The following is a 13,887-nucleotide window of genomic DNA, read 5'->3' on the forward strand; positions in this document are numbered from 1 at the left end:
TTCAAGGATCAGCTGTACACCTAAGAGTCTATTTGAATATAACAAATTGCTCATGGGTAAGAAAATCTTGCCTGAGATTTCTACCACCACCAGTTTGTCAATTCATAATCAAAACATCAATTATTGTTTTTCCTACGGTTTTCTTTGCTGAGCAAAAGCCTCAGGAAAGCAAAGGAAGATAAAAATACAGAGCAAACTCTGAAAGGGATGTTTTGGTCTTACTCGAGCACTCCAAATGTATTAAACTGAGCAGTATCTGTACCTAATGGATTTCAGACAGTCTTTCAGTGCTGAGCAGTGTCTCCTTGGTATATGGAGCGCCTGGGGCGAAATGTGGTTGATGTTTCACAGGTGCCTCAGCCTCCTAGTCTGAATCTAAACTCACCCTCACCACGATTTCTGCAAAACACACCTGTCTTTACTTTTGTCTTCCTAGCATCGCCTGGTCTCTCAAGGTAAACTCCTTCCCATTATCTTCAACGCCTTCTTCTTCCTCCCTTCCCCTAATTGGTTACTGCCCACTGCCATCTCCAAAATGTCTTTTTTCTCATTCTTTGGCCCTATCCCTTGAGCCCCTCTCCACCCATACAACTGCCTCGGAACTGGTCTCCTTGCCTGTGCTGTCTTTTTGTTTTCACTGTGTCTCAGGTTATCTAAAGCGTAAATCTGATCTTGTCTGTCTCCTGCTTAAAAATTATAAATACTTCCCATTACCTGCCAGGTGAAATCTTCCCAGTACCACACGGCCCTTCCTAATTGGGCTTCAGGTCTCTTTTCTGGCCGCCTCATTTTCTTGCAAATTCCATATACCTTCTACGCTACAGCTTTACCTTTCCCAAACTTACCATGAACGTGTTTTCGTATCCCTTTCCTGTCTCATAACCCCTCTCTTCTAGTAACACCCTACTTATTCATTCATTCCTTCAACAAACCTGACTTCTTAATGTGTACCAAAAACTATAGGAGCCTATGATCAGTCTAAATATACCTGCTTTGTGAACTTTCCAGCTCCATTTCCCATGCCCTTTCTTCATTTGACCAATGCGACAAAAACACACTGGAAGACACTAAAATGCTTAATTTATTCACAGTAAAAAATGGTTAACTGACTAGCTGAACTATACCTTATGTGGTTCTTGTGATTACTATGTTCGTGGTAGTTATTATTACCCTCATTTTATAGATGAGGAAATCAGAACATCAGTTCTGGGAGGCCACAAGTCTTGGTGATGATCCCTGATTTGTCCAACTCCACAGCGCTTTTCTTTATACTCTGCTACTAATTACTGGTATCACAGTAAGCACTGTGTTAAGTTTGTCTTCCCAAGTAGATTAGAAGCTTCTTAAGGGCAGGTACTGGTCGTCTTTGACTCTCTACATTCAGTGCCTGCCACAGCGCCTAGCTAAATACATTTACTGAATGAATGATCACAGGATTTGTGGGTTTCACTTAAACTTGAAAAGAGCAAAAAAAAATCTCTGTAATATCTCAGTGTCAGCATCCTTCAAAATGATTCAGCCATTGATATGGCTATTCATGCCCTCAATACATTTAAAAATGTACTGGGACATTAGCCCTATCATTAACTCAGCTATCTTCCCTGAGTAGGAATTTTTAAACTTTTCCCTCAATTTTTTATATTACAGCTATTACATAAAAACATTCAAACTGACAGGGAACTTTTGTGAAGTCAGACATCAGAGCCCCCAGCACTAATGACCATGTACTTCCTTGAGAATGCTAGAAGATCTTTATAATCGAATAAAAGGGATAAGCAGAAAAATCCACCACCGCCAACTACTTACCACTTTCATTGTTACATAAAGGGCTCAATCAGACCTACAATCAAGTCTTTTATAAATGCCAAAATTCACTGGTGGGTGAAGATGAGAGCAAATGTTTTAATTCAGGCTTTTTACAACCATTAGTAATGAACTATGACTGAAATAAGTTCCGTTGTTACAGTAACTCAAAATCATGCAAAAATAATAATTTTAGCTCTTTTATGAGAGGAAGGCAGAATATATTAGCATTTAATTCGCCTGAAAAGAACAGTGACTCACCAGAACTATCTGGATAGCAGTCAGTCATTCAATCAACAACACTGATGAAGGCCCACTGCATGAAAAAGCTTTGTTACTAGGAGGTCGTGATAGTGCTGGAGGTTCAGCTACATTGTTACTATTATAAATTCCCCATGGTGTTTTACTCTTGGCCATGGATGCTTGTTTTTGTTTTCGTAGGAAGCACCAACTAATAAACTTCTCTATGCCAAGGATATCCCAACCTACAAAGAGGAAGTAAAATCTTATTACAAAGCAATCAGGGATTTGCCTCCATTGTCATCTTCGGAAATGGAAGAATTCTTAACTCAGGAATCTAAGGTATTGCTAGAAAGTAGAAATAAGATAACATTGTTACTTCTGTCTTGAAAAGTCATTTCAGAATCTCTCAACAAGGCTTTCTTTCTTTAAGAAACATGAAAATGAATTTAATGAAGAAGTGGCCTTGACAGAAATTTACAAATACATCGTAAAATATTTTGATGAGGTAAGATTTTAAATAACATTTCAAAAAATTGATATGAATCAGTCGCCAGGATTTGGTTGTAAAGCATTCTACCGGTCTCAGGACAGCTCTGGCATCCCTAATGGCCAGAAAGGGAAGCCAGGGAGCCTGTCTGAGATGGGGGATCCTGGCACCGAGCCAGACCCTGCAAGTGGCTGTCCCCTTACGGTTTTATCATGCTGCCCGCCTTTGGACCAGCCTGAATTTACATTTGAGTTCATGGGGTCTATAGCCACACTGACTCAATATAACTTTGATGAGTAAGTAGTGGTCCTATTAAATAGGGCCAGCTTATGCTTGATTGTAATCTGCTAAAATGAAAGCTAAGCTTGTTAAATTGCCTAGATTCTGTGTTCAACAGGTATATGAAAGTATAACATATTTCTAACTTAAGCAACTATTTCAATAAACCATTCTCCTTTATGATTAATTCTCCTTAATCTGGATTTTTTTCTTTGGGAATTCACACAGACACAGTCATCAGATGCGCTGTTTCCAAATATATGTTAATTCCCCCTTCCCTGATTCCCCCCCACTCAGTCATGCTGGGACAGGCTATCCATGTCACTGGTGAGAATAGCTCACCAATTCCATTTGCTACTTGAAGATCAAGTGAAGCGCTAAGGTAGGGTAGAGGCAATGAGTTCCTTAAACATGATAAGCATCCCTCTTTCCAGGGGCCAGGGGTTAGAAGGGAAGCACTGGGGAGGGGAGGAGGGGAGAGGAGGCACTACACTGCCCAGGAGGGGAGGGGAGGGGAGGGAAATATTCAACTCTGACCAGGATGCCCCTGCCTGCTGCATTTAAGAAGAAATACTTGCCTGCATGTTGGCTGCCCAGAATGCTTGCTGTGCTTGGAATGGCTGTGACATAATGCATAAACCAGGGCCTTGGAAGTCTGGCCCCATATTTGTAAGCAAATAGTTGGTATTTCTTGCTAGCTTCTATTTTAAGCCAAAGTGTTGTTGATCCTGTGATAATGACTTAGCAAAACAACTTGCAAAGTGAGTATGTAAATGATCGAAGAAAATGTTGGCATCTGTTTCATACAGATTTTTACCACTCACGGCATCAGGAATGCAAAAAAAAAAAAAAAAAACCCCAAAAATCGAAATCTAATGCTAAGATCACAATATCTAAAATAACTGTTCTAATTGTCAACAGATTCTAAATAAACTAGAAAGAGAACGAGGGCTGGAAGAAGCTCAGAAACAACTCTTGCATGTAAAAGTCTTATTTGATGAAAAGAAGAAATGCAAGTGGATGTAAGCACTCTGGGGACTGGCTTAATCTGGCAAAATTCTTCAGACGACTTGGGAGCAAAATGGCTACTTGAGCTACTCTGTGTCGTTACTTTTTAAAGTTTGCACATAGGTTCCACTTTGAGCACTGTCTTTTAGAGACGGAGGCACATGCACAGCTTTTAGAAAGCATACCAACCTTGTGCCTGTGCATATACCGTAGGAACCTTTCTGTAAATAGAGTTGAAGTGGTTGTTGCAAACAGCCTCCTTGTTTACAGAGAATACAGGGCCAGTAAGCAAGTGTCAGTATTGTAACTACAGTCTCCACTTAAGCACAATGATGTAAGTGGTTTTGTTTGAAAACTACAGTTATGTAGCACTTGTGACTACACTGCACCTCTGCAGAAAGGGGACACTGCCAATGATCAAAAGAAAATGTGAACTGAGTCATTTGGAAACAAGGTGGAGGTGTTAGGGCAACCTCGAGGATTTGCAGCATTGAAACTTTCCCCAGTAGTTCTTGGAAAAGCTGACCGCAGAATTTGGTAGTGTATACACTTAGCATTCGTGAGCGTGTGTGTGTTTTTAAACCAAAAACTGACAGTGTTGCAACATTGTTGAAAGGGCTCGTGTTTTTCAGTGGTCATGGACTGCACTCCATCAGACTCACCTCCGTTTCACTAAGGAGCTCTAAAGCAAGGAGAGTGAGGAGGCTTTATTTAAATGCAACAGCATTTTACTCACTTTGTCCTGATGTATGTTCCCTTTTTTTTTCATTTTTTCATACTAAATGTATTTGATAGTGGACATGTTGGCTATTGTAAAAAAAAAAAAAACAAACATTATTTCTGTCTAAAACCTTGGATCAAAACTATCTGTAGAAGAGTAACTCACTCCCCTAATCCTACGTTTCTGTACTTAGTGTCTCCTTGCTTTAGATTTCTGGTGAACCCTGTGGTTATAAATACTTGTGTGTGATTTAAAAAAAAAAACAAACAAAAAAAAACATTTTACATTTCATGAAATTGCTGTTCACACTGGAGTATTATATATGAATATATATATATTTGAGGCCCAAGGCCTGAAAAATATTAGTATACAACTTGGTATCTTAGTCTTACTATGTACTTTTTGAAAGTATTCCTCACAAGAGAAAGAATTCAAAATACTCATTTTACTCATGCCTTTCTTTTTAAAGAACTCCCTGTCCAGTTCTACCGTAGTCTTTTTATTGCTGATTTTTTATTCCTGAATTTTTGCTGCTCATGACCAATTTTAATACCACTGTGTTTTCCTATTAAAAGTAAAAAATGTGATTGGCAACTCTCAACTTTCCTTGTGGCACCTTTTACCCTTGGTGCTCCAAATCCCAGATTAAGGAAAGACATTTTTTCAAGTAGCAAATAAAACACTCATCATCTAGTCCTTAAAATCATTTACCAACACTGTATGGGATATCAGGAGTTGAATGTGAATTTGTCTTTGAAAATGAAATTCTTGTTGCTCCTCAATATCTGGCAAAGAGTAAGAGGTGATACCTCAACAAACTGATCAAATAAGCAGTCACTGCCCTGATAGGTACCTTCCCAATCCCATCACTTTTGACCATTGTCGGTCCAATGGACACACCTCAAAAATACTACCAAATAGGTTACTTACAAGTATCAAGGTGAGAGGTCTGCTCCCCGCCTGAGGCCGCCTCAGTCTTGATGTGAAGGCGTTCGTAAGAGAATAATAACAGGAGGACAGTTGAGAGCCAAGGGTAGGAGAGTTGCCCAAAAGACTTCCCCTTCTTTAGGGTACAGAAATGCTATGAAAAGGATCAGCTACAGCTTTATCTGCGTGTTTAGTAAATGCTACGTGAGGGTGTCCCTGTCCAGCTCTCTGGCACAAGAGTCCCGTGTGGAGCCTTACCTCCTCTTCCAGGGGCTATGCTGCTGGGAACTTTGGGCAAGTCACTTACCTCTTTGTGCCTCAATTTCTGTATACTATTTCTAACCTACCTCACTGAGGTGGTGTGAAGATTCACTAACGTATGTAGCGTGTTTGTCAATCCTCCAGTGAAAAGCACGATCTAGACCACATCTTGGATCACATTAGCCAAATACAGTAAATGGCCAAATTAGATGTGTGCTGAAGACAATCAGTCACTGGGTCTACATTAAACAGCAACCAGAGAAACAAATGGCAAACAATTTCTATTTTCAAGTTTCTTTGCATATTTTTTTGGTGCAAACAATTCATTTATAAACTTTTTTTTTCTAACACTAGTGTCTACAGCAGCATTTAAAAATTAATTCTGTTACCTTTTCCGTATTAGGGATTTAAAGTCTATTTCTTATTGTATACCTGATTGAAGCTGTACTTGGAGATGAATGTTTTAAATGTCTATATCCAAAAATAAACATTTTGATGTAAAGGTGGCCTGTTTCTGTTTTCCTTCAAATGTTCTAGTTATAATAGATTTTTTAAATTCTAAGTGGCCCCATGGAAATTACTTTTCAGCAACAAGGTGCCACTGCGTCTGGGAATAAGCGGTTCTGTAATGCAGCAACTGACTCCAGTTTCTTTGACATGGTATTAGGCACTGCTCCTCCACTATCTACCTGGACCTTTGATCCTAAAGACTTCCAGATAATGAACATTCCACTTAGTTTGGAGGATTTGAGCTTTGCCTTGTTGATGTGAAGTTATTGCAGCAGACTTCCTTAAAAAGAGGTTAGGGATGCACAGAGATAAGACATTTGTAATAATTCGGTTAGATCCCAAACAGTAGGAGGCAACACTACCGCTAAGGGACCCCAGTGGGTTCAAGTTTTACAATGAATGGCCCTTGTTTTACACAACTAATTAAATCATAGGATTTAATTATTTGTACTTTGTGGTTTTCATTAGAATAGAAAATAACATTGAGACTTTTCTACATTGCTAAATACCGAGTGTATGCTCAAAATTAAAAGACAATGTAGAAAAATATTTAAGTTCTTTAATTATATGCACACAGCTTTTAGAATGGTAGCATTATATATTTACACGTCTTAACGTGTTTTTTTTTTTTTTATTTTAAAAGTTATTTATTTTGAGAGAGAGAATCCCAAGCGGGCTCCACACTGTTACTACAGAGCCCAATGAAGAGCTCGAACTCACAAACAGTGAGATCACGACCCAAGCTGAAATCAAGAGTTGGACGCTTAACTGACAGAGCCACCAAGGCATCCCGAAGTTTTGTTTTTTAATGCTGCCTTTAAACTTTTTTTTTTCAAGAACGAGGTTTAGACCTCTTGTATACGGTAAACTGCAGAATGTTTACTGCCCGTTACTGCCAAGCATCACAAAGTGGCAGAAGGAATCAAACATGGGCATATTCCAGGTAAAATGCCAAAAAAAAAAAAAATTCAACAAGTGAAATTAATAAAATAACAACTTGATTCTCTAATTTTTTTTTTCTTTTCTAACATTCTCAAAAGAGTTGTCAATAAATATTCTAAACATCTCTGAAGGGGTTTTAATGTTTTACTTATCCTGAGTATAATCCTAAAGTCCTGACACTGATGCAATGTATCATGTAGCTGGTACCTTTTCTTGAGGCACAAATGTTCTGGCAAACAGGAATACAGTATCTAAATGCCACATACGTTAAAACTTCAAGCTTTATTGAGTCACAGTGATTTCATCCCTTTTGATCTTTTTTCCATGAACATCATTCCCCAGGAGATCCAAGTTCCTCTAGTTGCTTCCTTTGTGTTGTTTCTAGTTCTTCTAGTCTTTTGCGAAGTAGAGAGAGTTCCCTTTGATGCTGTTCCTCCTTAAAAGCACCAAAAATGAAAAACAAACAAAACAAAACAAAAAACAGAAAAATAGCTGGAAAAAGAACTGTTAGGCAACAGCCTCGGTGCCTCTTTTACTCAGGCCCTAGAAGATCTGGCAAGGAAAGGATAACCATTTCAGCAATCTAAGAACACAGCAGTATGGACTAGACTACTAACTAGTCCTTGTTTCTCTCCCACCTCAGGCTCTAGCCTTAAGCAAAACACAAAGTCTGTTCTCCTATCTAGGTGTAAAACTCACCAGGGAGTAAATTAGAAGAATACCAATTCAGGGCCCAGGCATACTCACTTGCCTACTTTCTAACAAGGCTGGAGTTTAATAGCAATTCATTATAAATAAAGCACTTGGTCTGAGATTCAATTCAGTGACTAAAATCTTTGGTGCTTACAATATTATAAAATATAATTACTTATTAACAGTTAATCTTTTGAAAACCATCCAATTTGATTCCTTCAGTATATCAAGGACCTGATACAGTAGAACGAGCCCAGAATTTGGAATCAGATTTATATTTGATAGTCAACTCTGTCACTTATTACCTATGACCTTAGGTAAGTCACTTCCCCTCTGACTCAGCTTCCTTATCTATCAATTGGGAATCATAACACCCTTCCCTCAAAGTATTTTCCATTAGGATTAAATAAAATATCATATGGAAAATGCATAGTGCGGAGTATTAGTAAATGCTTAGTAGCAGTTGAGTCAAAGACCCATGGATTAAGTTTTTTCTTTTCAGTTGCCCAGTAGATTTCATTTCTAGCAACATCACTAAAGGATAGAATAGATTCAAATCCACTTTGTTTCTCCCACTAATTTCTATGGTAAAGAAAGATATGAATGTTTAAGTCTGAATTTAAACAGGTAAAAATTAACAGAAATGTTAGTGACTTTTTTTCTGTAACATAAATGCTCATACCTGCATATGAGGAGGAAACGACAAGTCCATGCCTGGAACCATGGCTGATGACTGAACACTAAAAGGATTGATGGATGCTGTTGGAGGTATGTTAGGAACCAAAATTAAACTTCGAAATTCATTATGTCTTCTCTGTATGTCCTTTAGTCTTTTTTGAAGCCTTGTATATTCTTCAAATGGAACATTTTGTCTTAAAAAAGAAAAAAAGTGTTTCTGTTCTTTAATACAGTTATACTGTATTGAAAAACAGGATGATTCACAGAATATAATTTTAAATTGGAAGAAAAGGACTTCAAAATTCTAAGATTTATCTGTATATAATACATACATAAAATTCTATTTATCTAGAAAAGTAAACAGAAACATGACATCTTAATCACATGTATAACTGTTGGCATTGCAGGCGATCAATTCATTTTAAAGTTTTACTTGCCAATTAATCAAAGATTAAAAATCTTTTGATACTTTTACTTTCACTTGCACTCCACTCCCCCAACCCATGAATCCTGAAAGTGTGCCTTATTTTACAGAAGGAATCAAACAGGAATAGAGAAAATACTACGTTGAATCTTAGGACATTGCCGTTTTTATAGGTAAAATATGGTCAAATATATGAAATTTCATATTGTTCAACCTAATTTTTAAAACTGTTGCTAATGACAGGGATGAAGCTACCCAACTTTAGGGAAAACTATTTGGATAAAAAAGGTAACTTTTCAGGCCTTTACATATCATCACCTTTTTGGACATGAATTTTCTGACCATCAACCACATCAGTAATAAAATATAGTCTTCAAAACAACTCAAAAGTCTAGATGATCTGTGCCATACTCACCCAATCTTGAATTGATAATATTTCAAAATTAATGGTTATAGAAGACGTAGCAAATTGAATTTTGTTTTAGAATGAATTTGGTGGCTTCTTACTTTGGAACACAGTATTATGAAATTGGCATGAACTCCACAGTCTATAAACTTCAGTGTTCTAAAAAAACAACTGTTCCCATTTGGTAATAATTACACTCAAGAATGTCCAGTGCACGTTATAAAACATCAACAGCCAATTTCCATTACAGAAAAGTCTGACACTTTCTAAATGCTGAAAGGCTACCACTAAAATTAGCTGAACTTGTAAAATTTTTATTTATTTATTTATTTATTTTTAAAGTTTATTTACTTATTTTGGGAGAGAGACAGAGGGAGGAAGAGAGAGAATCCCAAGCACGTTAGGCACTGTTGGTACAGAGCCCAACACAGGGCTCAATCCCACAAACTGTGAGATCATGACCTGAGCCAAAACCAAGAGTCAGACACTTAACCGACTGAGCCACCCAGGCACCCCAAAAAGTTTTTATTAACTTCAAATAGGCCCTACAATGCCACTACTACTGAGTCAATAAGGTAAATTGTCTCTGTTTAAAAAATGCTAATTATGCAGATTATTAGCTATGTTTGTAACGTAAATGAAAATCCAGAATTTAGGCTCAATATGTTTTCACACCAAGAAATCAAAAATCTTGATTCACAGTTCTAGCCACATTTGGGAACTATGCAATGTTGCAAACTATCTTGTTTCAGTATTAAGAACTCACACCACTCCTGGCTACCAAAGCCAGTGACCTTTCCTATGAGTCCCAACCATAACAAAATGCCTGGCATGTGTTTTGGTTTGAAGGGATATTCAGCCAGAAAAAAATAAATAAATGAATAACAAGGATAATGAACTAGGAATATAACAAAAAGTTTTAGAATTCTTTTAAATGTGGGGCGCCTGAGTGGCTCAGTTGGTTAAGCACCCGACTTCAGCTCAGGTCATGATCTCACGGCTTGTGGGTTCAAGCTCTGCATCAGGCTCTGTGCTGACAGCTCAGAACCCAGAGCCTGCTTCAGATTCTGTGTCCCTCTCTCGCTCTGCCCCTCCCCTACTCATTCTATGTCTATCTCCCTCTCTCTCTCTCTCTCTCTCTCTCTCTCTCAAGAATAAACATTAAAAAAGAAAAAGAATTCTTTTAAACATATATGTTTTCTTTATTTAGAGAGAGAGAGAGAGAGAGAGAGAGTATGTGAGCAGGGTAAAGGCAGACAGAGAGGGAGAGAGAATCCCAATTAGGCCCTGTGTGCTGTCAGCATGGAGCCCGATGAGAGGCTTGAACCCATGAACCATGAAATCATGACCTGAGCCAAAACCAAGAGAGTAACCCTCTTGCACTATTGGTGGGAATGCAAACTGGTACAGCCGCTCTAGAAAATAGTGTGGAGGTTCCTCAAAAGATTAAAAATAGGATTACCCTAACGACCCAGCAATAGCACTACTAAGAATTTATACAAAGGATAAAGGACTGCTGATTCATAAGTGCACATGTACCCTAATGTTCACAGCAGCACTTTCAACAATAGCCAAATTATGGAAAGAGCTCAAATGTCCATCAACTGATGAATGAATAAAGAACACATGGTATGTATATATAATGGAATACTACTCGGTGATGAAATATAATGAAATCTTGCCACTTGCAACAACATGGATGGAACTGGAAGGTATTATGCTAAGTGTAATAAGTCAGTCAGAGAAAGACAGACATCCTATGTTTTCACTCATATGTGGAATTTTAGAAACTTAACACCATAGGGGAAGGGAAGGAAAAATAAGTTACAGAGAGGGAGGCAAACCATAAGAGTTTCTTAAATACAGAGAACAAACAAACTGAGGGTTGATGGGGGTGGGGAGTTGAGGGGGGGAGGCCAAGGAAAATGGAAGATGGGCATTGAGGAGGGTACTTGTTAGGATGAGCACTGGGTGTTGTATGTAAGTGATGAATCATGGGAATCTACTCCCAAAGCCAAGACTACACTGTATACACACTGCATATTAGCTAACTTAATCATTAAAAAAAAAAAAAAAAAAAAGCCCAACATTGTTACTCTAGGGAATTGCAAATAAAATGACAATTAGTTACATGTTCAAAAAAAAAAAAACAAAAACAAGAGTCGGATGCTTAACCAACTGAGCCACCTGGGCACCCCTAGACATATATTTTGAAAGAAAACAAAGTGTATTATACTCAGAATCAAAGCTCTATAATATTAAAGTCACTACATGGGATATGTATTTATACAAACACAGTACCTATTTAACACCTGGTTTTCTGTTTCTAATTCTTCTCTCTTTGCCTCTAAGATTTCTACTTTCTCCTGCAGTCTCTTCAATTTGTTTTCATGAAGGGATTTTCTCTAGAAAAAAAGAAACAATATGGACAAGTACATTAATACAAAATCTCTTATTTGAACAAAATATAGAGAATGTTTTACTCAACAAGAAATTTTACTTAGAGATAAGTATTTTCAGTGAATACTAGAAGAAAAAAGATTAATAGATAGGATTCTCATTGAAAATTGCAAAGATAATAAGCTTCAGCTGTACAAATATGAATGCCAAACCAGAAAATGGGTATCAATAACTAAACTGCTGCAAATAAAGTATCTAAAAAAGGAAGGAGTCAAATTTTACTAATGAGCTTGCCTGTCACCTGATAAGGAATCACAAGTTCTTTATTTTCCCCAAAGATATGTGTTTTTAAAAAGAACTAAAAATTAAAAATTAAAAGCATGCTTACCATTGACAAATTCCTACCAAAGCAGCAAAAGATCAGAAAGCTTAGATTATGGACGCGTCTCAGTTTGAAAGTATGCCTTTTTAAATATTAAAAAGAAAAAAACCTTAAACTTTACATAGGGAAAATTTTCTAATATGGAAAAATCAGTGTATAATGCAGAAGTAGTACATTAAAAAATTATTTTTTCATTTTTGTCAAGAGGCTATTTTTTTTTTTTACAGAAAAATACATATAAATGTTGCAACTCACTTAGTAGCTATAGACCTTTCAGGTATGCACAGAATGTAAATATAGAGCAAAATGTGAAACCACAAAGCAAATGCTGATACTGTTACCTCATAGGTCAAGAGCATGGCCATACCACAAGTGCCCCTACCCTTCCTCCTTTCAATCTCTATTCCCTTCTGTCCTCTGAAAAGGTAACCAATTTACTTCTAAAGCTAATTTTGCCTATTTTTGAACTTCATCTGAACAGAATCATAGTCTTTTTCAACTGTTTTACAAATGGCTTTTCTTTCACTCAGATTGTGATATTTGCTCATGTTAGTGCTTACAGGAATAGTTCATTGCCACATGTTGTATTGTACTTACGAATATCACATAGTTTAATATATCTACCCAGTCTACCACTGAGGGCCATCTGAGTTATTTCCAGTTGAGAAATAATACTGCACTGGGCATTCTTTCTCATGCTTCCCATTGCTTGCCATCCTCCAGCACCCTAAAAGGTTGCCTCCTGCCTCCCACTTTCTACCCTGGCAAAGGAACTACTCTTCCGTCCTGAACATAAGTATATACTTACATGTTTACAGGTAGTTTAGGACTCTGTCTATCCACCAATCTACCCATATCAAAAAAAAAAAAAAAAAAAGCAATCATACTATATACTCTTCTGTATATGGGTTTGTTTGTTCAATATGTTGTCTAACTAAGCCATTTTATTGTATGGCACAGTTATTTTCCATTGTTATGTTGTCATCCATATTATAAATATACAACTTATCCATTCTCTTTTGATGAAAATTAGAGTTGTTTTAATTTTAATTTAATCTGAATAAAGTTTCTATGAACATTCCTAAACATGTTTTTGGTGGATATATGTATTCATTTCTCTTGAGTATATACTCAGGAGTGAGTCACAGCTTTAGTAAATACTGTTAGTTGTTGTTGTTTTTAAATTTTTTTAATGTTTATTTATTTTTGAGACAGAGAGAGACAGAGCATGAGCAGGGGAGGGTCTGAGAGAGAGAGGGAGACACAGAATCCAAAGCAGGCTCCAGGCTCCAAGCTGTCAGCACAGAGCCCATCGCAGAGCTCGAACTCACGGACCGTGAGATCATGACCTGAGCCGAAGTCAGACACTTAACTGACTGAGCCACCCAGGTACCCCAATACTGCCAGTTTTCTAAAGTGGTTCTATTAATTACATGCCCACCAGCAATATATGATACAGCCACTATGGAAAATAGTAGGGTGATTCCTCAAAAAATTAAAAATAGAACTACCATAGGACCGAGCAACTTATACACAATGGAATATGATTCAGTCATAAAAAAGAAATCTTGTTATCTGTGACAGTATGGATGGACCTTAAGGGCATAATGGCAAGCAGAGAAAGAAAAAATGCTGTATAACCTCACTTATCTGGAGAATCTAAACAGACACACAAGCAAATGAACAAGCTCAAAGACATAAAGAAGAACTTGAGGGGCACCTG

The 13,887-nt window shown here is 37.3% G+C and overlaps 2 protein-coding genes across 7 annotated transcripts in view; one reads left to right on the forward strand and one right to left on the reverse strand.

The window, feature by feature from the left end:
- PLXNC1 (plexin C1) overlaps window positions 1–6,231 on the forward strand; it is a 148,346-nt gene extending 142,115 nt beyond the window's left edge. The window contains exons 29-31 of the mRNA XM_047866008.1: window positions 2,245–2,385; window positions 2,477–2,551; window positions 3,734–6,231. Coding sequence (XP_047721964.1) covers window positions 2,245–2,385; window positions 2,477–2,551; window positions 3,734–3,838 — 321 coding nt within the window. The 3' untranslated portion in view covers window positions 3,839–6,231. The remainder of the gene's footprint in view (window positions 1–2,244; window positions 2,386–2,476; window positions 2,552–3,733) is intronic.
- CEP83 (centrosomal protein 83) overlaps window positions 1,883–13,887 on the reverse strand; it is a 127,598-nt gene continuing 115,593 nt past the window's right edge. For 5 of the 6 annotated variants that reach the window (XM_047866013.1, XM_047866012.1, XM_047866011.1 and 2 more), the window contains 3 exons: window positions 11,684–11,787; window positions 8,557–8,746; window positions 7,445–7,617 (listed from right to left, as the gene is read on the reverse strand). In XM_047866013.1, coding sequence (XP_047721969.1) covers window positions 7,513–7,617; window positions 8,557–8,746; window positions 11,684–11,787 — 399 coding nt within the window. In that variant the 3' untranslated portion in view covers window positions 7,445–7,512. Of the gene's footprint in view, window positions 7,618–8,556; window positions 8,747–11,683; window positions 11,788–13,887 lie in introns of all 6 variants that reach the window. The other variant, XM_047866009.1, reaches the window with a different exon arrangement.

The sequence above is a fragment of the Prionailurus viverrinus genome, chromosome B4 (genome assembly GCF_022837055.1).
Source record: "Prionailurus viverrinus isolate Anna chromosome B4, UM_Priviv_1.0, whole genome shotgun sequence".
Taxonomy (NCBI): Eukaryota; Metazoa; Chordata; class Mammalia; order Carnivora; family Felidae; genus Prionailurus; species Prionailurus viverrinus.